At 36.3% G+C, this 14,858-nt stretch overlaps 1 protein-coding gene across 1 annotated transcript in view; it reads left to right on the top strand.

Annotated features, from left to right (window-relative positions):
• Positions 1–445: 445 nt before the first annotated feature.
• SECISBP2L (SECIS binding protein 2 like) overlaps positions 446–14,858 on the top strand; it is a 60,823-nt gene continuing 46,410 nt past the window's right edge. Inside the window, exons 1-4 of the mRNA XM_047736802.1 lie at positions 446–584; positions 9,772–9,950; positions 12,446–12,770; positions 14,446–14,581. Of these exons, the coding sequence (XP_047592758.1) occupies positions 561–584; positions 9,772–9,950; positions 12,446–12,770; positions 14,446–14,581 (664 nt within the window). The 5' untranslated portion in view covers positions 446–560. The remainder of the gene's footprint in view (positions 585–9,771; positions 9,951–12,445; positions 12,771–14,445; positions 14,582–14,858) is intronic.

Below are 14,858 nucleotides of genomic sequence, written 5' to 3'. Positions count from 1 at the left end.
CATTACTAAGAGGTGGTTCGGAGTAATGAAGTAGTCTCTAAGGTCCCTGAAGGTTGGAACCCAGGTGTTTTGTGTCCCAAGTGGCCGGACACTCCTCCAGTTTAACAGTCCAGGACAGTTAAGTCCGGCTCAAAGCGCAGAGTGGTCTGAGGCACCTGCTTACAGGAATCTCCACTTGGCCTCAGCCTCCAGGTCAGCCAGCCCAGGCTCCCGCTACCACCTGCTCAGGATTTCTGCTGTCACTCTGCCCACGCCACTTCTCGACCCCTCCCACCTTTCCCTTCCGCGAGCCGCCATTTTCAATTACGCCTGCCACCTATTTGGGGCCTCCTAGGCTTCCGTCCCAGATGATCCCTCCCCGAGGCTGCCACCGCCTCCTCCTTCTCCCGGAGCTGGAGCCACCCCCTCGGCCAGTGGCGTAGCCAGAGTCTGTGTCAGGGCCAGCCAGATAGGGGTGGAGGTCCTGAGCCCTGTCTCGACTCGAGCGGGGGGCCATGGAGAAAGCGGCCCGAGGCGCTTTCCACACCGACTAACGCAGGCCCGTTGCGGCTGCAGGCGCCATGGACCGAGCCCCCGCTGACCAGGTACGCGAGCTCGGGCTGGGCCGGCCGGGCCGGGTGCTGGGGGTCGCCGCTTCTTCCGGAGCGGGCCCTGGTCCCTGAGCGTGGGCCTGGACCGCCGGGGCCCTGGGGTTCCTGCGGGAGCAGACTCCCCTTGCCTGAGAGCCTGGCGGCGCCCCACTCCTGCATTGTTCCAATTGCTGCCTCGGGGATGGGGGCTTTTCCAGCTCTGGTTACCCCCTCCCCCGGGCTGGGGACTCGTTTTTGCCCCTCCTCCGTGGTTTGGTGTTAGGGGCCGGAGGACTCCCCAAGTTGTCAGTGCTCGCCAGAGAGAAGGGTTTATAACTTCCAGCGAGTACCCCCCCCCCCCCACTGTTTTAGTTCTGGAATGTGTTTTCAAGGTGGCAAGGCTTTCGAAGGCTTCTCACCCAGTAAGACTGTCACAGAATGTGTGGTAACTACAGATGCAGGGGGTTATGGGCTTTTTGGATCAACGTTCCGTTGAGCAGAGCATTGTTTTTCGCAGTGGTTTTAGGGAGGTGTTTCCTTTAAGGTATGAAATACTATGGGTTTCCCCTGCTTTTCTGTCCATTTTGCAAAAATTAGTATTTTTGAAAAACTGAGGTTATATTTTAAGAATGTTGGATCTGAATTATGAATTCATTTCCGAGACCGTTTTCATATTCACCGAGTAGTTCCATTAGTATTCTGTTTTGGTTTTAATTGTATTAAATTCTTGATTATCCATGCGAGTAGTTGCTGGGAGGCAGGGATGATGAAAATGTAAATAATAATCCAAAATAAGCGGTCTTCCCCACCCCCGCAAAGTGTTAGTATTTTCCATCCTTGAGACCTCTTTGAAACTTAAAATTTGATGAAATCGAAGTTTATTCACTATGCATTCTCTTCAGTTGAAGGCTTTTCCCAATGTTGAGGGAGGCAGATAGATGAAGGAGAAAAAGACTAGCGATTTGCCTAATTATTTTACAAATAGATAATTAGTATCTGAGGAAATGAGACAAGATTTCCAAATTTCAGTATATATGTAGCTAGTCAAAGGCAATTTTGATTTTGAAATCTGGCTCTTTTAGCAGGCAGATTCCTAGTTGTGTATACTTGGTTTTGTTTTGTTTTTACAAAAGCTTTCACTAAAAAAAAATTAGGAGATTATGAATTTGAAAACACAGATAAGTTTTATGAGATAATATGTGGATTTACCAAAGCAAAATTGATCGGAGCCTCTTAGCTTTCTAGTGACCCGGAGTATCCTATATATAGCCTATATCTAACTTAATGAAAAATATTTTTTAAGGCATCTATAAGAATGCTTTTAATATCAAAGCCTGACAATTGAATAGGAAATTTTCTTAAACAATTTTCTTGTATGTGTGTCACTAATGAAAAGGTTAAAAAACTCTTTGGTTCTTCATCATGATGCCAAAACTGTAACCAGTAATGCTACCATATGTATACTTAAGGTTCCTTTCATCTTACAGGAAATATAATTAACTATTTAGCATAGCTATTTGTGTGTGGTTATCTTAACAGCAACTGCTGTGAGCAAATTATTGAAACTAGAGAACCTATTCCTCTTTCATCCTACATCTTTCCAAAGTCCACAACCTATTAAAACCTTGTAGAAATGTAAGGATTAGAAAGAAATCGTGAATGTATTGAAGAATTTCTAGGTCTTTTTATTCTAATACCTCCTGCCTCTTCCTCAGCCTAACCTTAAGTAAGAGAATAATTCTAACTACCCTCTCTTCCCACTTGCTACACACTCACTGGAAACCTAGATACAGAAAAGGGATGCTGCTTTGCTTTGTTCAGGCTTTAGGCAGTTAATTCAGGGGTTTGATGGATGACCTGGAAGGAGTGTGCTTCATTTTATATTAGCCTTTTTCTGGGGCAAGACTCCATTATTTTCATCATATTCTCAAAAGAATCTTATCACTGAAAAAAGGCTAAGAACTATTAATTTAATAATAGATTAGGGGCTAGAACTGAGCTTTCTCCACTTTGTGAAGTTCTTCATTGTTTCCATTATGCCATAGAGTAATGTAATGACTTCTAGGTTTTTTGGAATGTACTTTTATATTTTTACTAATGAAGTGAATTTAGATAGGTAAAAGTCACTAAAAGTGTATGTGATATGTGTATTTCCATTTTCCTCACAAAATGTTTGTTTTTCATTTTATTTTTATTTTTTTTTAAAGATTTTTATTTATTTATTTGACAGAGAGAAATTACAAGTAAGCAGAGAGGCAGGCAGAGAGAGAGGAGGAAGCAGGCTCCCTGCTGAGCAGAAAGCCCGATGTGGGTCTCGAACCCAGGACCTGGGATCATGACCTGAGCCGAAGGCAGCGGCTTAACCCACTGAGCCATCCAGGCGCCCCTGTTTTTCATTTTAAACCACTGTTCATTTATATTCAGAATTTTGGGGAATGCCTGCAGCATTAAAACTCACTCATAATATTGTAGTGATTAGCAATTTATAGAAATTTGATTTCTTAAAAAATAGTACTACATACAAACTATGCATTTCACGTTAACCTAATTGAAATCCTTGGAGTATTGCACAAGAATAACTTAAACAAACAAACAAAGAAACCTGAGTGTGTTTTGCCTGAAGGTATTCATAGTGCTCTTAAAAAAAAAAAAAACTTTGATAAAAAGATAGATTGTATATATGTTGATAAGGTTAATAAAAAGTAAGTTACTGGGAATACATCCTAGATAATATAATTGCAATAGGAACTGTTGGAAAGAATGTTATAACCAAAAGAGGATCTCAGGAGTATTTTCTTTTAGCAATAAATCAAAACAAGTAATTTAATTTTAATTGCCAGAGTTAGATGGTCTAAGAACAGTTATTACTTGGTATAATGCTTTTTTTTTTTTTCTTTTTTTTTTTTTTTTTTGTCCTTGATGGGAAAAATGTTGGTGTAAAGGGATGTGAAAAATAAATCACAGAGCTTATTTGTTTATAAAGGCTTAATGTTTCTATTTTTAAGAAATTTAAGGCCGTGTTTTGAGATTTTTTTTTTTAAATGAACAATGGCCTTAGAAGTGACAAAACACTTGAAGTTTACAGTGTCTTTTGTATTATCAAATAATTTCAATGTTGGCTTAATTTTTAGTACATTAACATCAGATAAGTTCATTTAAAGGTTGTATTTATTTATTTCTTAGAGAGAGAGAGAGAGCGAGCACACGTGAGAGAGAGCGCGCAAGCAGTGGGAGCAGCAGGCCAGCAGGCAGAGGGAGAAGCTGGTTGTGGTACTTGATCCTGGGACTCTGGGATCATGACCTGAGCCAAAGGCAGATGCTTAACCAACTGAGCCACCCAGGCATCCCTAGATAAGTTCTGGGCATCAGGGAAATATAAATCAAAACCATGGTGTGATACCACCTTACACTATTCAGAATTGCTAAAATTAACAAATCAGTAAAGTACAGATATTGGCAAGGATGTGGAGAAAGGGGAACCCTCCTATACTCTTGGTGGGAATGCAAGCTGGTGCAGCCTCTCTGGAAAACAGTATGGAGGTTCCTCAAAAAGTTGAAAATAGAGCTTCCCTACAACCCAGCAACTGCGCTATTGGGTTTTAGCCCAAAAATGCAAATGTAGTGATCTGAAGGGGCCTTGCACCCCAGTGTTTATAGCAGCAATGTCCACAGTAGCCAAACTGAAAAGAGCCCAGTGACAGATGAATGGATAAAGAAATTGTGTACACACACACACACCTCCCCCACACACATTGGAATATTACACAGCCATCAAAAATGAAATCTTGCAATGACATGGGTGAAACTAGAAGGTACTATGCTAAGTGAAATAAGTCAGTCAGAGAAAGACAATTATCATATGACTTCACTGATACATGGAATTTAGGAAACAAAACAGAAGATCATAGGGGAAGAGAGGAAAAAATAAAACAAGTCAAAAACCAGAGGGGGAGACAAACCACAAGAGACTCTTAATCATAGGAAACAGACTGAGGGTTGCCGGTGGGGGTGGGGGGATGGGGTAACTGGGTGATGGACATTAAGGAGGGGCATGTGATGTAATGAGCACTGGGTATTATATAAGACCAATGATTCACAGGCCTGTACCTCTGAAACCAATAATACATTATATTTTAATTGAATTTAAATAAAAAATGTTTATTAAAATAAATGTAAAAAAAATAAAAGAATTTACAAAACTGTTGATCACCAGTGTCTTTAACTCTTAGAAAAGCAAACATAACAAATACACATAACCTTGTGCAAAGTGCTATTCACCAATAAAGATACAAAATCACCTGGTTTATAATTCTTTCCTTTAAATAACTGATAAACTTCAAATAGTATCAGCGTTGCAAACTAAATATATTCTAAATAAGTTACTATAAAACATTATTCAGTACTACTTGTAATTGGCCTTAATGAATATAAGTAAATGATTTATTTTAACAGGTTTTAAAAAATACTTTTATAATCAAAAGGAAAGTAAAATAACCTTTGGAAATTTAACTTTATTATTATTTTTTTTAGATTTCCTTATTTGACAAGGAGAGAGTAGGGGGAGCAGGGAAGAAGGAGAGAGAGGGGAAGCAGATTCCTCGTTGAGTGGGGAGCCCAATGTGGTGCTGGATCCCAGGCCCCCAAGACCATGACCTGAGCCAAAACCAAGAGTCTGACACTCAAGCAACTGAGCCACCCAGGCACCCTGACCTTTGGAAATTTAAAAAGACCATTTTTCCCTAAGCCCACAATCAAGAGGAAATTAAAAAGTAGAATTATGGGTTATTGAAGTAGTAATACACATGAAGGTGTCTCTGGTTGGCTCAGTCATTAAACATCTGCCTTCCGCTCTGGTCATGATCAGGTTCTGGGATTGAGCACTGCATGGGGCTCCCTGCTCGGCGGGTAGCCTGCTTCTTCCTCTCCCATTCTGCCTGATTGTGCTCCCTCTCTCACTGTGTCTCTCTCTGTCAAATAAATAAAATCTTAAAAAAAAAAAAAAAGTAATACATATGAAAACCTATGGGATGTGGCTGAAGCTATACTCTGAGGCAAATGCATAGTTAGAATTGCTTTCATTATTAAATATTTTAAAAGGTAAATAAAGTGTCCAGGGTTAGAAGTTAGCAGGGAAAATGTATCAAAGCAAGAGAGGAAAAGAAATGTAAAACCAGAAATTAATAAATTAGGTAATCCAAAAACCAGTATTAAATTTAGAGAGCTGATTTTTAGAAAAGTACCATCAGGTTTTAAATAGGATTAGGTGTAGTCTGTATTAAGAAAAGAGGAAGAGATTTGAATAGTAAATCAAGTGGACAGTCTTAGTTCAATATTTTGTGTCTTTTTTTCCTCAGTGTTTTCGGAAGTCTTGTAAAACCTACATATATAACTACGGCAATTGATTTGTCAAGTGTTTACTTTCCACAGAAGTCCTTCCAGTCAAAAGCAATATAGCCAGCGGGTATCTCTTAAGCATTACTCATTTTTTCCTTTGGAAGACATTTATTTTTCTTTGCCCATTAGATATAAAATACCTTAATGTTTGATATATTATATTTTTACCTTAATATAGAAAGGATGTAGAGGATTTCCATGGTCGTATTTTTTCTGTAGGTGTGTGGTACATACTGAAATTTCACTGTGGGAGAATGCCTTATTATGTTCTACTTCAGTTTTGATTTTAAGTGGGTGTTTTTTTCTGTTGCTTAATCTGGAAAAATTATTTGTACTCTTCTGGAGGTTCTATCCCAGAGGAGTTTAGTGTGCGTTTCCTGCCATTGGGTGCTTCATAGTAATGTTTGTCCATTTTCCTTAAACCAGTCTAGTACAGCACTTTTCCCAGAACATGTACTCATTGCATATTTGTTGAATTTATGTAGGCTTTCAGTGATCTGAGTGCATTTGTTTAATCTACTCTTTTAAAGAAGGCTTTTATATTTTCATGTTCTGATAAATTCTTGGGTTTTCTAGATTATTCACATCAAAGAAGTTTTATTATTATGATTTGTTTTAATATATGCTAATTTTTTTTTTTTTTTTAAGATTTCACTTATCCATTTGACAGAGATCACAAGCAGGCAGAGGCAGGCAGAGAGAGTGAGAGGGAAGCAGACTTCCTGCTCAATCCAAGGACCCTGAGATCATGACCCGAGCCGAAGGCAGCGGCCTAACCCACTGAGCCACCCAGGCGCCCCTAATATATGCTAAATTTAAAAGGAATGTGAAACTGCTTATTTTTTTTTTCCCATACAGGTTTTGGGATTATTATAATTTTTTCACTCATTTGTAAAATTCTGAAATAATATCTGAAAGATAAAGATAATTTTACTATATAGATTTTTTTTTTAAGCAAATAGTGGTACAGGAATAGACTTTGTGTAGTTTAGACTTACTTTATATTTATGTTTACTTTAAGGAGACAACTCTGCTATAAAATTTCCTATTCCTAAAAAAATAGATCTTGTCAAAAGTAGACCAAAAATTCAAACTAAGGAATATCCTTGTATGAAGTAACTAGCCTAATTTTTTTTATAATGTTTTGTTGTCTACTATGTAGGACATTTGATTTCTATACTAATATAATTAAAATATTGCCAGAACTTGTTACTTAACATATTGTCTATATGGGCTTTATTATGTAGAATTTTAAGAATAATTTGGGATTTAACTTTACTTTTTAGGCCTGAGAATAGCACATGCTTCATTTTAATGTATGATACTGAAGTCCCCAAAGTCACAACAACAACTTTTAAGACCATAGCAGAGTTGTAACTGTAGGAGAAAGTTTGCCAGTCTGTTCCTACTAGTGACATCTTCTGTTTGCGCAGCTGTTGACTCTAGCAGCTTCTCTTTTTTACTAAAAACAAAGGATCACTTCAGCGTTTGTGAGTTTTATTGTTGAACTCTGATATCTAGAATTGCACTTAGAATAGAAATATTACAAACTGATATTTGGGTATATAATGTATATATGTACAGATACCAGTTATAAATTGTGTGTGATACTTTTTTGACCATGAGTTGCCTAAGTTCATAAAACTCTTACAAAGTAAAATGAAACAAAGTATAAAAACTTGTTGCAACTTTTGACTTGAGCAAGAAGTTGAATTTGTTTCCAAAGTAATTTATGAGTTGGTACTATTTGGCAGAGAGGTATCATGAAACTTATTATCTTTAAATCATTTCATTTCTTTATATTAGTATTGTTTCCTTTTAATATGGAAATTTGATGTAATCATATTCCTTGCATTTAAAAATTCCTAATGCCTTTTTTTGTTTGTTTTTTGTCCTAATGCCTTCTATACAGATCTATAAAACTGTTCAGAGAGTACTTATATGTTAGGAAAGACTTTAGATTTTTCAAAGATATACTACAAATTAAATTTTCAGTATAGTTAAAATGTGATTTACATTTTCCCTTTTTTTATGCCTATGCATGAACTATAAAAGCAAGTTTCCATTATCTGTGCATTATTGTTGAAAATCTACCTTTTCCCCTAATTTCCTCCTGAGGAAGCATTTATTAGATTAATATTTTATACTTTACACAAATGATTTTTGAGTTCTGTTGACTATCGTGGTGAAAATTACGGACTTAGGCGATTAGCATTTGCAGTTTTTGCCTTCAAGGTTAAAATTCAAGAAACCAGCTTCAGGTCACAGATACTGTATTCGTAAATGCAAGTACTATCTCTGTTTCATATTTGGTCAATAGTATAAAAGTAGATTTCAAAGTTTAATCAGGTAGGAAGGATATTGAATTAATACTGCTATAAATAGTTCAGATTTCTTCTCTTCCCACTTCTTTGTAAGTATTCTAAATATTTCCAGGAGGCTCTTTATAGAGAATAATTGATCTGAATAAAGGCTATTTATTAAGCATATTAAATCTTTAGATTTTATCTTCAGATTTTGGTGCATTTGTTACTGATTACTTTGTGAGAAACATGCCTGATATTTATTCTGGGAACTCTGCCTTGCTCAGAACTTCCAATAAATGCCATCCTACTGGGTTTGTTGGGCAAAAGTTCTAGTTAGGGCTATTGCTTTGAGGTAATTGATTTGAAAGATTGAAACATTGGATTGCATTTCATTTACTGTTTTCTGAAAAAAGTGTATAATACCTTTTTAGATTGTGGTGTTTATGTGGTTTTAAACATTCTACCTTTGCAGAATGTGCCTATAAATTTTTTTTTGTAATTAAATTTCAAGAATTTGTTGTTAAAAACAGAAGGAAAACTGCATAAAAATAGTGTATAGCTGAATGAATTATAAGGTGGATTCCTTGTAATTATCACGCAAGTTAAGATATAGAACATTGTCAGGCCCTCATAATCTCTCTAGATGCCCTCCTCATGATCACAACTCTCTTTCACATGAGTAATTTCATATGAGTAATTCCTATCCTGACTTTTATCCCAGATCTTTCTTATTTTTCTTTATAGTTTCATCACCCACATGTGCATCCAAAAATACTTTAGTTTTTTAAATATATCTTTTAAACTTCTGTAGATTTTTTTGTGAGAAAAGATACTAAATACTAAAATGGGAGTACATATTCTGGATTACTTTAGTTTACTCAAGTTGTCTACTGGGAAACTGAAGTACTCATTTTTTTTTTTTACTAGTTTGTGAACCAGAAGTTTCTTGCTCATATGTTAGGTATTTTTTTTTTTCATTAATCTTGGACACTTTCCTTCCTTTTAATTAAACTGTACTTACCTAATTTCCTGAAATGGATAGAAATAGACTGTTTTTTAGACTAGTCAAATAAATATAAAGTGATTATCCTTCAGAACTCTGTTTAATGACTTTCCCTCCTAACAAAATTAGTTAAAAGCATTGTTTTGTCTGAAGAGCTAGATTTCTTACTACCAGCTTTATTTTTGGACTCAAGTCTACTTCCTTGTACTCTTGATTGTTTTAACAGCTTTGGTTATGTAAGAAATGATTTCATTAAAATGCAATAACTTAAAAAAATGCAATAACTTTTGATAAACCTTTCCCTCTTTTATTTGATGGCTTTGCCTTAATAATCATATTTAGTTATTTTAATTTGACATTGCTGTTCTTTTGGATGTTTTCTAATACTAAGGATATCTAATTACTATGTGTAAGCCCTGTCTCTTCCATTGTTAAACTGTGGATCTGTATTAAGTTTTTTGCTCCTTTATTAAATGTGTGGTTTACTTTCTCTTTGAAGAATGTCAAGCTGTCAGCTGAGGTAGAGCCATTTATTCCCCAGAAGAAGAATCCTGATACATTTATGATCCCGATGGCACTCCCAAATGATAATGGAAATGTTTCTGGTGTAGAACCAACTCCAATTCCCAGCTACCTGATTACTTGTTATCCATTTGTGCAGGAAAACCAGTCCAATAGGTAATTTGTTTATTATTATTTTCTTTTTTTGTAGGGGGTGGGTAAGGAACAGAAATTGGCAAGACATACTTCTTCATTTTTTCCTTTTGTAACTTTTTCTTTTTTCAGGTTTATTTTATTATTATTATTATTATTATTATTATTATTATTATTATTATCTCTACAGCCAACATGGGGCTTCAGTTTGCAAGCTTGAGATTAAGAGTCCCATGGTCCACCAACTGAGCCAGCCAGTCAACCCTCCATTTTAAATATTAAACATTAGCCATTTCTCTTTTTTTAAGAGAAGTAAATAAAACCAAATGAAGCAGAAATTTTAATTGTTAACATGGGTTATTTTCTCATTCTTTCTAAGAGGAAAAGTTTTTTGACTCCTGCAGTAAGTCATTAAAATTACTTTGAAATAAGTTGATACAAAGGGAGGAATGAATATTCAGAAAGTGGTGAATGGAAACCCTTTTTTAAGTTTAGGTATTTAATCATAATTTCCAGGACAGTTAGGTGTAAGAAGAAAATACCAAGGGATAGTCCTTAACATTGAAGCGTTTATGGTTAACATATATTTCTGGACTCTGATTCTAGTTTAAATTTAGCTTCTGTGCTATAGTCACAGGGTGATTTAGCAAAATGCTTGCAGTTCAGATAATATGTGACCTGGTGGGTAGGGTGTAACTTGTGATGGTCATGATAGCCTATTTAATGCTGCTTAGACTATCTGAGTGATGAGTGCTTTGTTAGTGTAGTTCATGTTACTGCTGTATTAAAGTATTTTTTTTAATGTGCTGTATAAAGTACTTTCAGCCTTTCACAAGTAACATACATAGAAAATACTTCTCTAGCATCTGGGATAAATGGATGAGGCAGGTGAGCTCTAGCCTCTGCCCAGCTCCCCAAAAGCAAAGACAGTCAGTATTTCTGCACCCCTGTATAAGCCATGGTGCGGCACACTAGTGTGCCAAGGCACATTCTTTCAGATATTTTCGATGTAAGAGATATGAGACCGCGAAGCTGCTCTATGAAATATGAACTATTCAGGTTAATAATTTCTAAAACCCTGTAGTTTTCAGGATTGGACAAAGAGTAAGGGATCCTTCTCAGTTGAAGTTCGCATAATGTCAAAAAATTTTGACCTATATCGGGCTATGTTTAAAGCAACTTAAAACCCAAATTTAATAATACTATTATTTTTGTATTTGACAAAATGGCCTAGTATAAAGTACAATTAATTTTTTTAAAAATATTTTATTTATTTATTTAACAGAGAAAGAGAGAGAGATCACAGGCAGAGAGGAAGGCAGAGAGAGGGGAAAGCAGGCTCCCTGATGAACAGAGAGCCTGATGTGGGGCTCCATCCAGGACCCTGAGATCATGACCTGAGCCGAAGGCAGAGGCTTAACCCACTGAGCCACCCAGGCGCCCCAATGCTGCATAGGAATTGCACTAGGAAAGGCTCTAATGCTAGAGATAGAATGGCAATGTTAGGCTTGCCTCTTCTTTCTTTCCCTTGGACTTGGAACCTGCTTCCATTGTCAAGGAGGGGAGCCAGGAAAAGAGCTTGACTTGGCCAGATGGTTCCGGGAGTACAGAAGAGGAGTAGGAGGCCTTGGGACTGAACTGAAGACTGAGAAGTGGAAGAATCAAATCACCCATTGGTCACCTTACACAGTGTTCACTTTACCCTGCTTTTGCAGAGGCCATCACAGTGGTTAGCATTGTATGGGAAATTTGGATCCTTTGTTTACAGATCCAGCAGCTAGGGGTTTAACTTCAAGGCAGAAATACCTTGAGGAGGTTGAGGAGAGAGTTATAAATAAGAATGATATGTACTTTTAAAATTTTGCAATGCAGTAGATCAGGTTGAATTCCTTTATACTGTCATTTAAGTTGTTACTACATGTATATAATAATCTCTAATTACAGCAAAGAAATAAGGTGATAATTTTATCTCCTTTTTATTATGAAGGCACCTTTCTGCACTTTTAAAATTAAAATACAGGGGCGCCTGGGTGGCTCAGTGGGTAAGCCGCTGCCTTCGGCTCAGGTCATGATCCCAGGTCCTGGTTTGAGCCCCACATCGGGCTTTCTGCTCAGCAGGGAGCCTGCTTCCTCCTCTCTCTCTGCCTGCCTCTCTGCTTACTTGTGATTTCTCTCTGTCAAATAAATAAATAAAATCTTTAAAAAAAAAAAAATAGGGACGCCTGGGTGGCTCAGTTGGTTAAGCAACTGCCTTCGGCTCAGGTCATGATCCCGGCGCCCTGGGATCGAGTCCCACATCGGGCTCCTTGCTCAGCGGGGAGCCTGCTTCTCCCTCAGCCTCTGCCTGCCATTCTGTCTGCCTGTGCTCATTCTCTCTCTCTCTCTGACAAATAAATAAAATCTTTGAAAGAAAAAAAAAATTAAAAAAAAATTAAATTAAAATGCATTAAGAAATTTTGCTTCAGCATTATTTTCAGACTTCTCAATAGATTTGTTCTTTGTTTATTTGATTTTAACAGACAGTTTCCATTATATAACAATGATATACGATGGCAACAGCCCAATCCAAACCCTGCTGGACCATACCTTGCCTACCCCATTATATCTGCTCAGCCACCTGTTTCTACAGAGTATACATATTATCAGCTGATGCCAGCACCATGTGCCCAAGTTATGGGATTCTATCATCCTTTTCCTACACCTTACTCCAACACCTTTCAGGCTGCAAATACTGTAAATACTATAACCACAGAATGCACTGAGCGTCCAAATCAGCTTGGACAGGTCTTCCCATTGTCCAGTCATCGAAGCAGAAACAGTAACAGAGGACCAGTTGTACCAAAAGTAGGTAACTTATTTTGATTGGCTTTTATTTAAAGTTTGATATTTCTGTTGTTAATAATAATGGAAGTAATTTGCTACTTGTATTGATTAGCTTTCATGCTGAATTTACTATCACATTCCATTCACTGTTATAAAATAGTAAAGGATAGAGCATTTATAAAATAATTTTTCCTGTTTTTTATTGTGCCTTATTCTTAATTGATGATATGATTTACAGCCATCTTCAGGTTCCTTGAGAGTTTTACGTAATCATTATACACAGGTATTTCCAAATTGTTTTAATTTAATGATAAAAATTGCATAGTGACACCAGTATTTGTAAGTGGTAGTTTGGATCCTATGCCAGTGGTGTTGAATGACTAATGCACTTCATATATTTCAGTCCTCAGAAATCAGCAGGAGATACTATGGAGGACATTTGTGATTCATTCAATCCCTTCAACTTCATTGTTGCTATTCTGTGAATTTTTAGTAGCAATAGCACTTTATTATTCAAGTGTTGCTTTACTATATTATATGAATACAAGGTCTCCTTGAGCTGAAGAAAATGAAAGATAAATGTGTGAAACCACTCTTAAGATCAGCCTTTTGACTAAGTTTAAAAAAAGGGGGGGGAAGACTCAAAGGCCTTGAAAACACAAGAGATTTAAGGTTTATTCTAGGTAACTATTTCTTAACTAAAAGGTTACTTTTATATTGAGGCCTTAATGCAAAGCAAGTAAAAAGAAAAACATGTTTCTTCTCAGCATTTTTGAGCTAATAGAAGGCAGAGTGATTTCCTAAATGCATCTTACGGTTCTATCGTCTAGGAGTTGATGCTTTCGTAGATTCCATTAGCCTAGTTTCTTCAGTGAAAAATCTTTGATGTTTTTTGGCATACTTTTTATAAATTAAAATACAAACATGCAGCCAGCTTGCTTTAAAAAGCTTTTAGTCTTTGTTCATCGAAAGACTAGGTCAAGGGAAATTGTTTTGGGACCTCTGGAGAATGTAAAGAAACAATTATGGGAAATAATATAGTAAAATATAACTTTCAGATGCTAAAGAAACATGATTTTTCAGAGTGCCTTTCCAGCACTTCACTTTAGGAAGTTAAATTCAGAATTCTGTTGTATAAATTGCTATTAAGTGATGAATACTCCTGTTTTAAAAAATGAAGGAAAGGCTCAACTTTTTTATATTTTGTTTTTAAGCTCTAAAGCAGAAATTTTTTGGATTTTCTTACTATCATGAAAGGAAAATTTTTCTCCTGGATGAGCTACTTTTTTAGTACCCTTTTTAGTACCTTTTTAGTACTACCTTTTTAGAACCCTTCTAAATAAAAATTTACAAACCCTGATATGACGTTATACTTCTATCATTTATTAATTATTTATTGAGAAAATATGAAGTACAAGTAATATAAAGTATATTAATAGTTTATTAGTCATAGTAGTGTTAATAGTTATTTGAAAAATAGTATTAAAATGTGTATCTATAATATATCATTTAATGTATAATTAAATGCAGATAATGTCATGAATTCCTAACACAGTAACCCTCTTTCCCCATGGGTTGGGAGCCACTAATTTAGAGCATACATTTAGGAGTGTTTCATAGTGGATATGTATTTTATAATGTAGTACACTGAGTAGGATTTTAAATTATTATTTTTGTGTGTGTGTGCTTAAATCAGCAACAGCTTTTACAACAGCACATAAAAAGCAAAAGGCCACTGGTGAAAAATGTAGCTACTCAGAAAGAGACAAATGCAGCAGGTCCTGATAATCGATCAAAAATTGTACTTCTGGTAGATGCTTCACAACAAACTGGTAAGCAAGAGTGTTTATGTATACATCATTGATTTTCATCTGTTTTCATGTATTGATTTTATAATTGTGGGCTGTACCACATTTCAGGATTCTAGACTTTCATCCTTTCATTTATCCTGCCACTTTGTGAAATTCTCTAGGAAGGATAAAAGCAGTTCATATCCGTAATGTTCTTTCAGCTTGTTTGCTGGCTAATGTGCAATTTTGAGGAGGATTTGAGGTGTCCTTATTCCTGAGTAGTAGCGGAGCAGTTCAGAAATCAGAGATGGAATATTGC

Source organism: Lutra lutra, chromosome 7, assembly GCF_902655055.1.
Source record: "Lutra lutra chromosome 7, mLutLut1.2, whole genome shotgun sequence".
Classification (NCBI taxonomy): Eukaryota; Metazoa; Chordata; class Mammalia; order Carnivora; family Mustelidae; genus Lutra; species Lutra lutra.
This window is presented reverse-complemented; position numbering and strand designations above follow the sequence as displayed.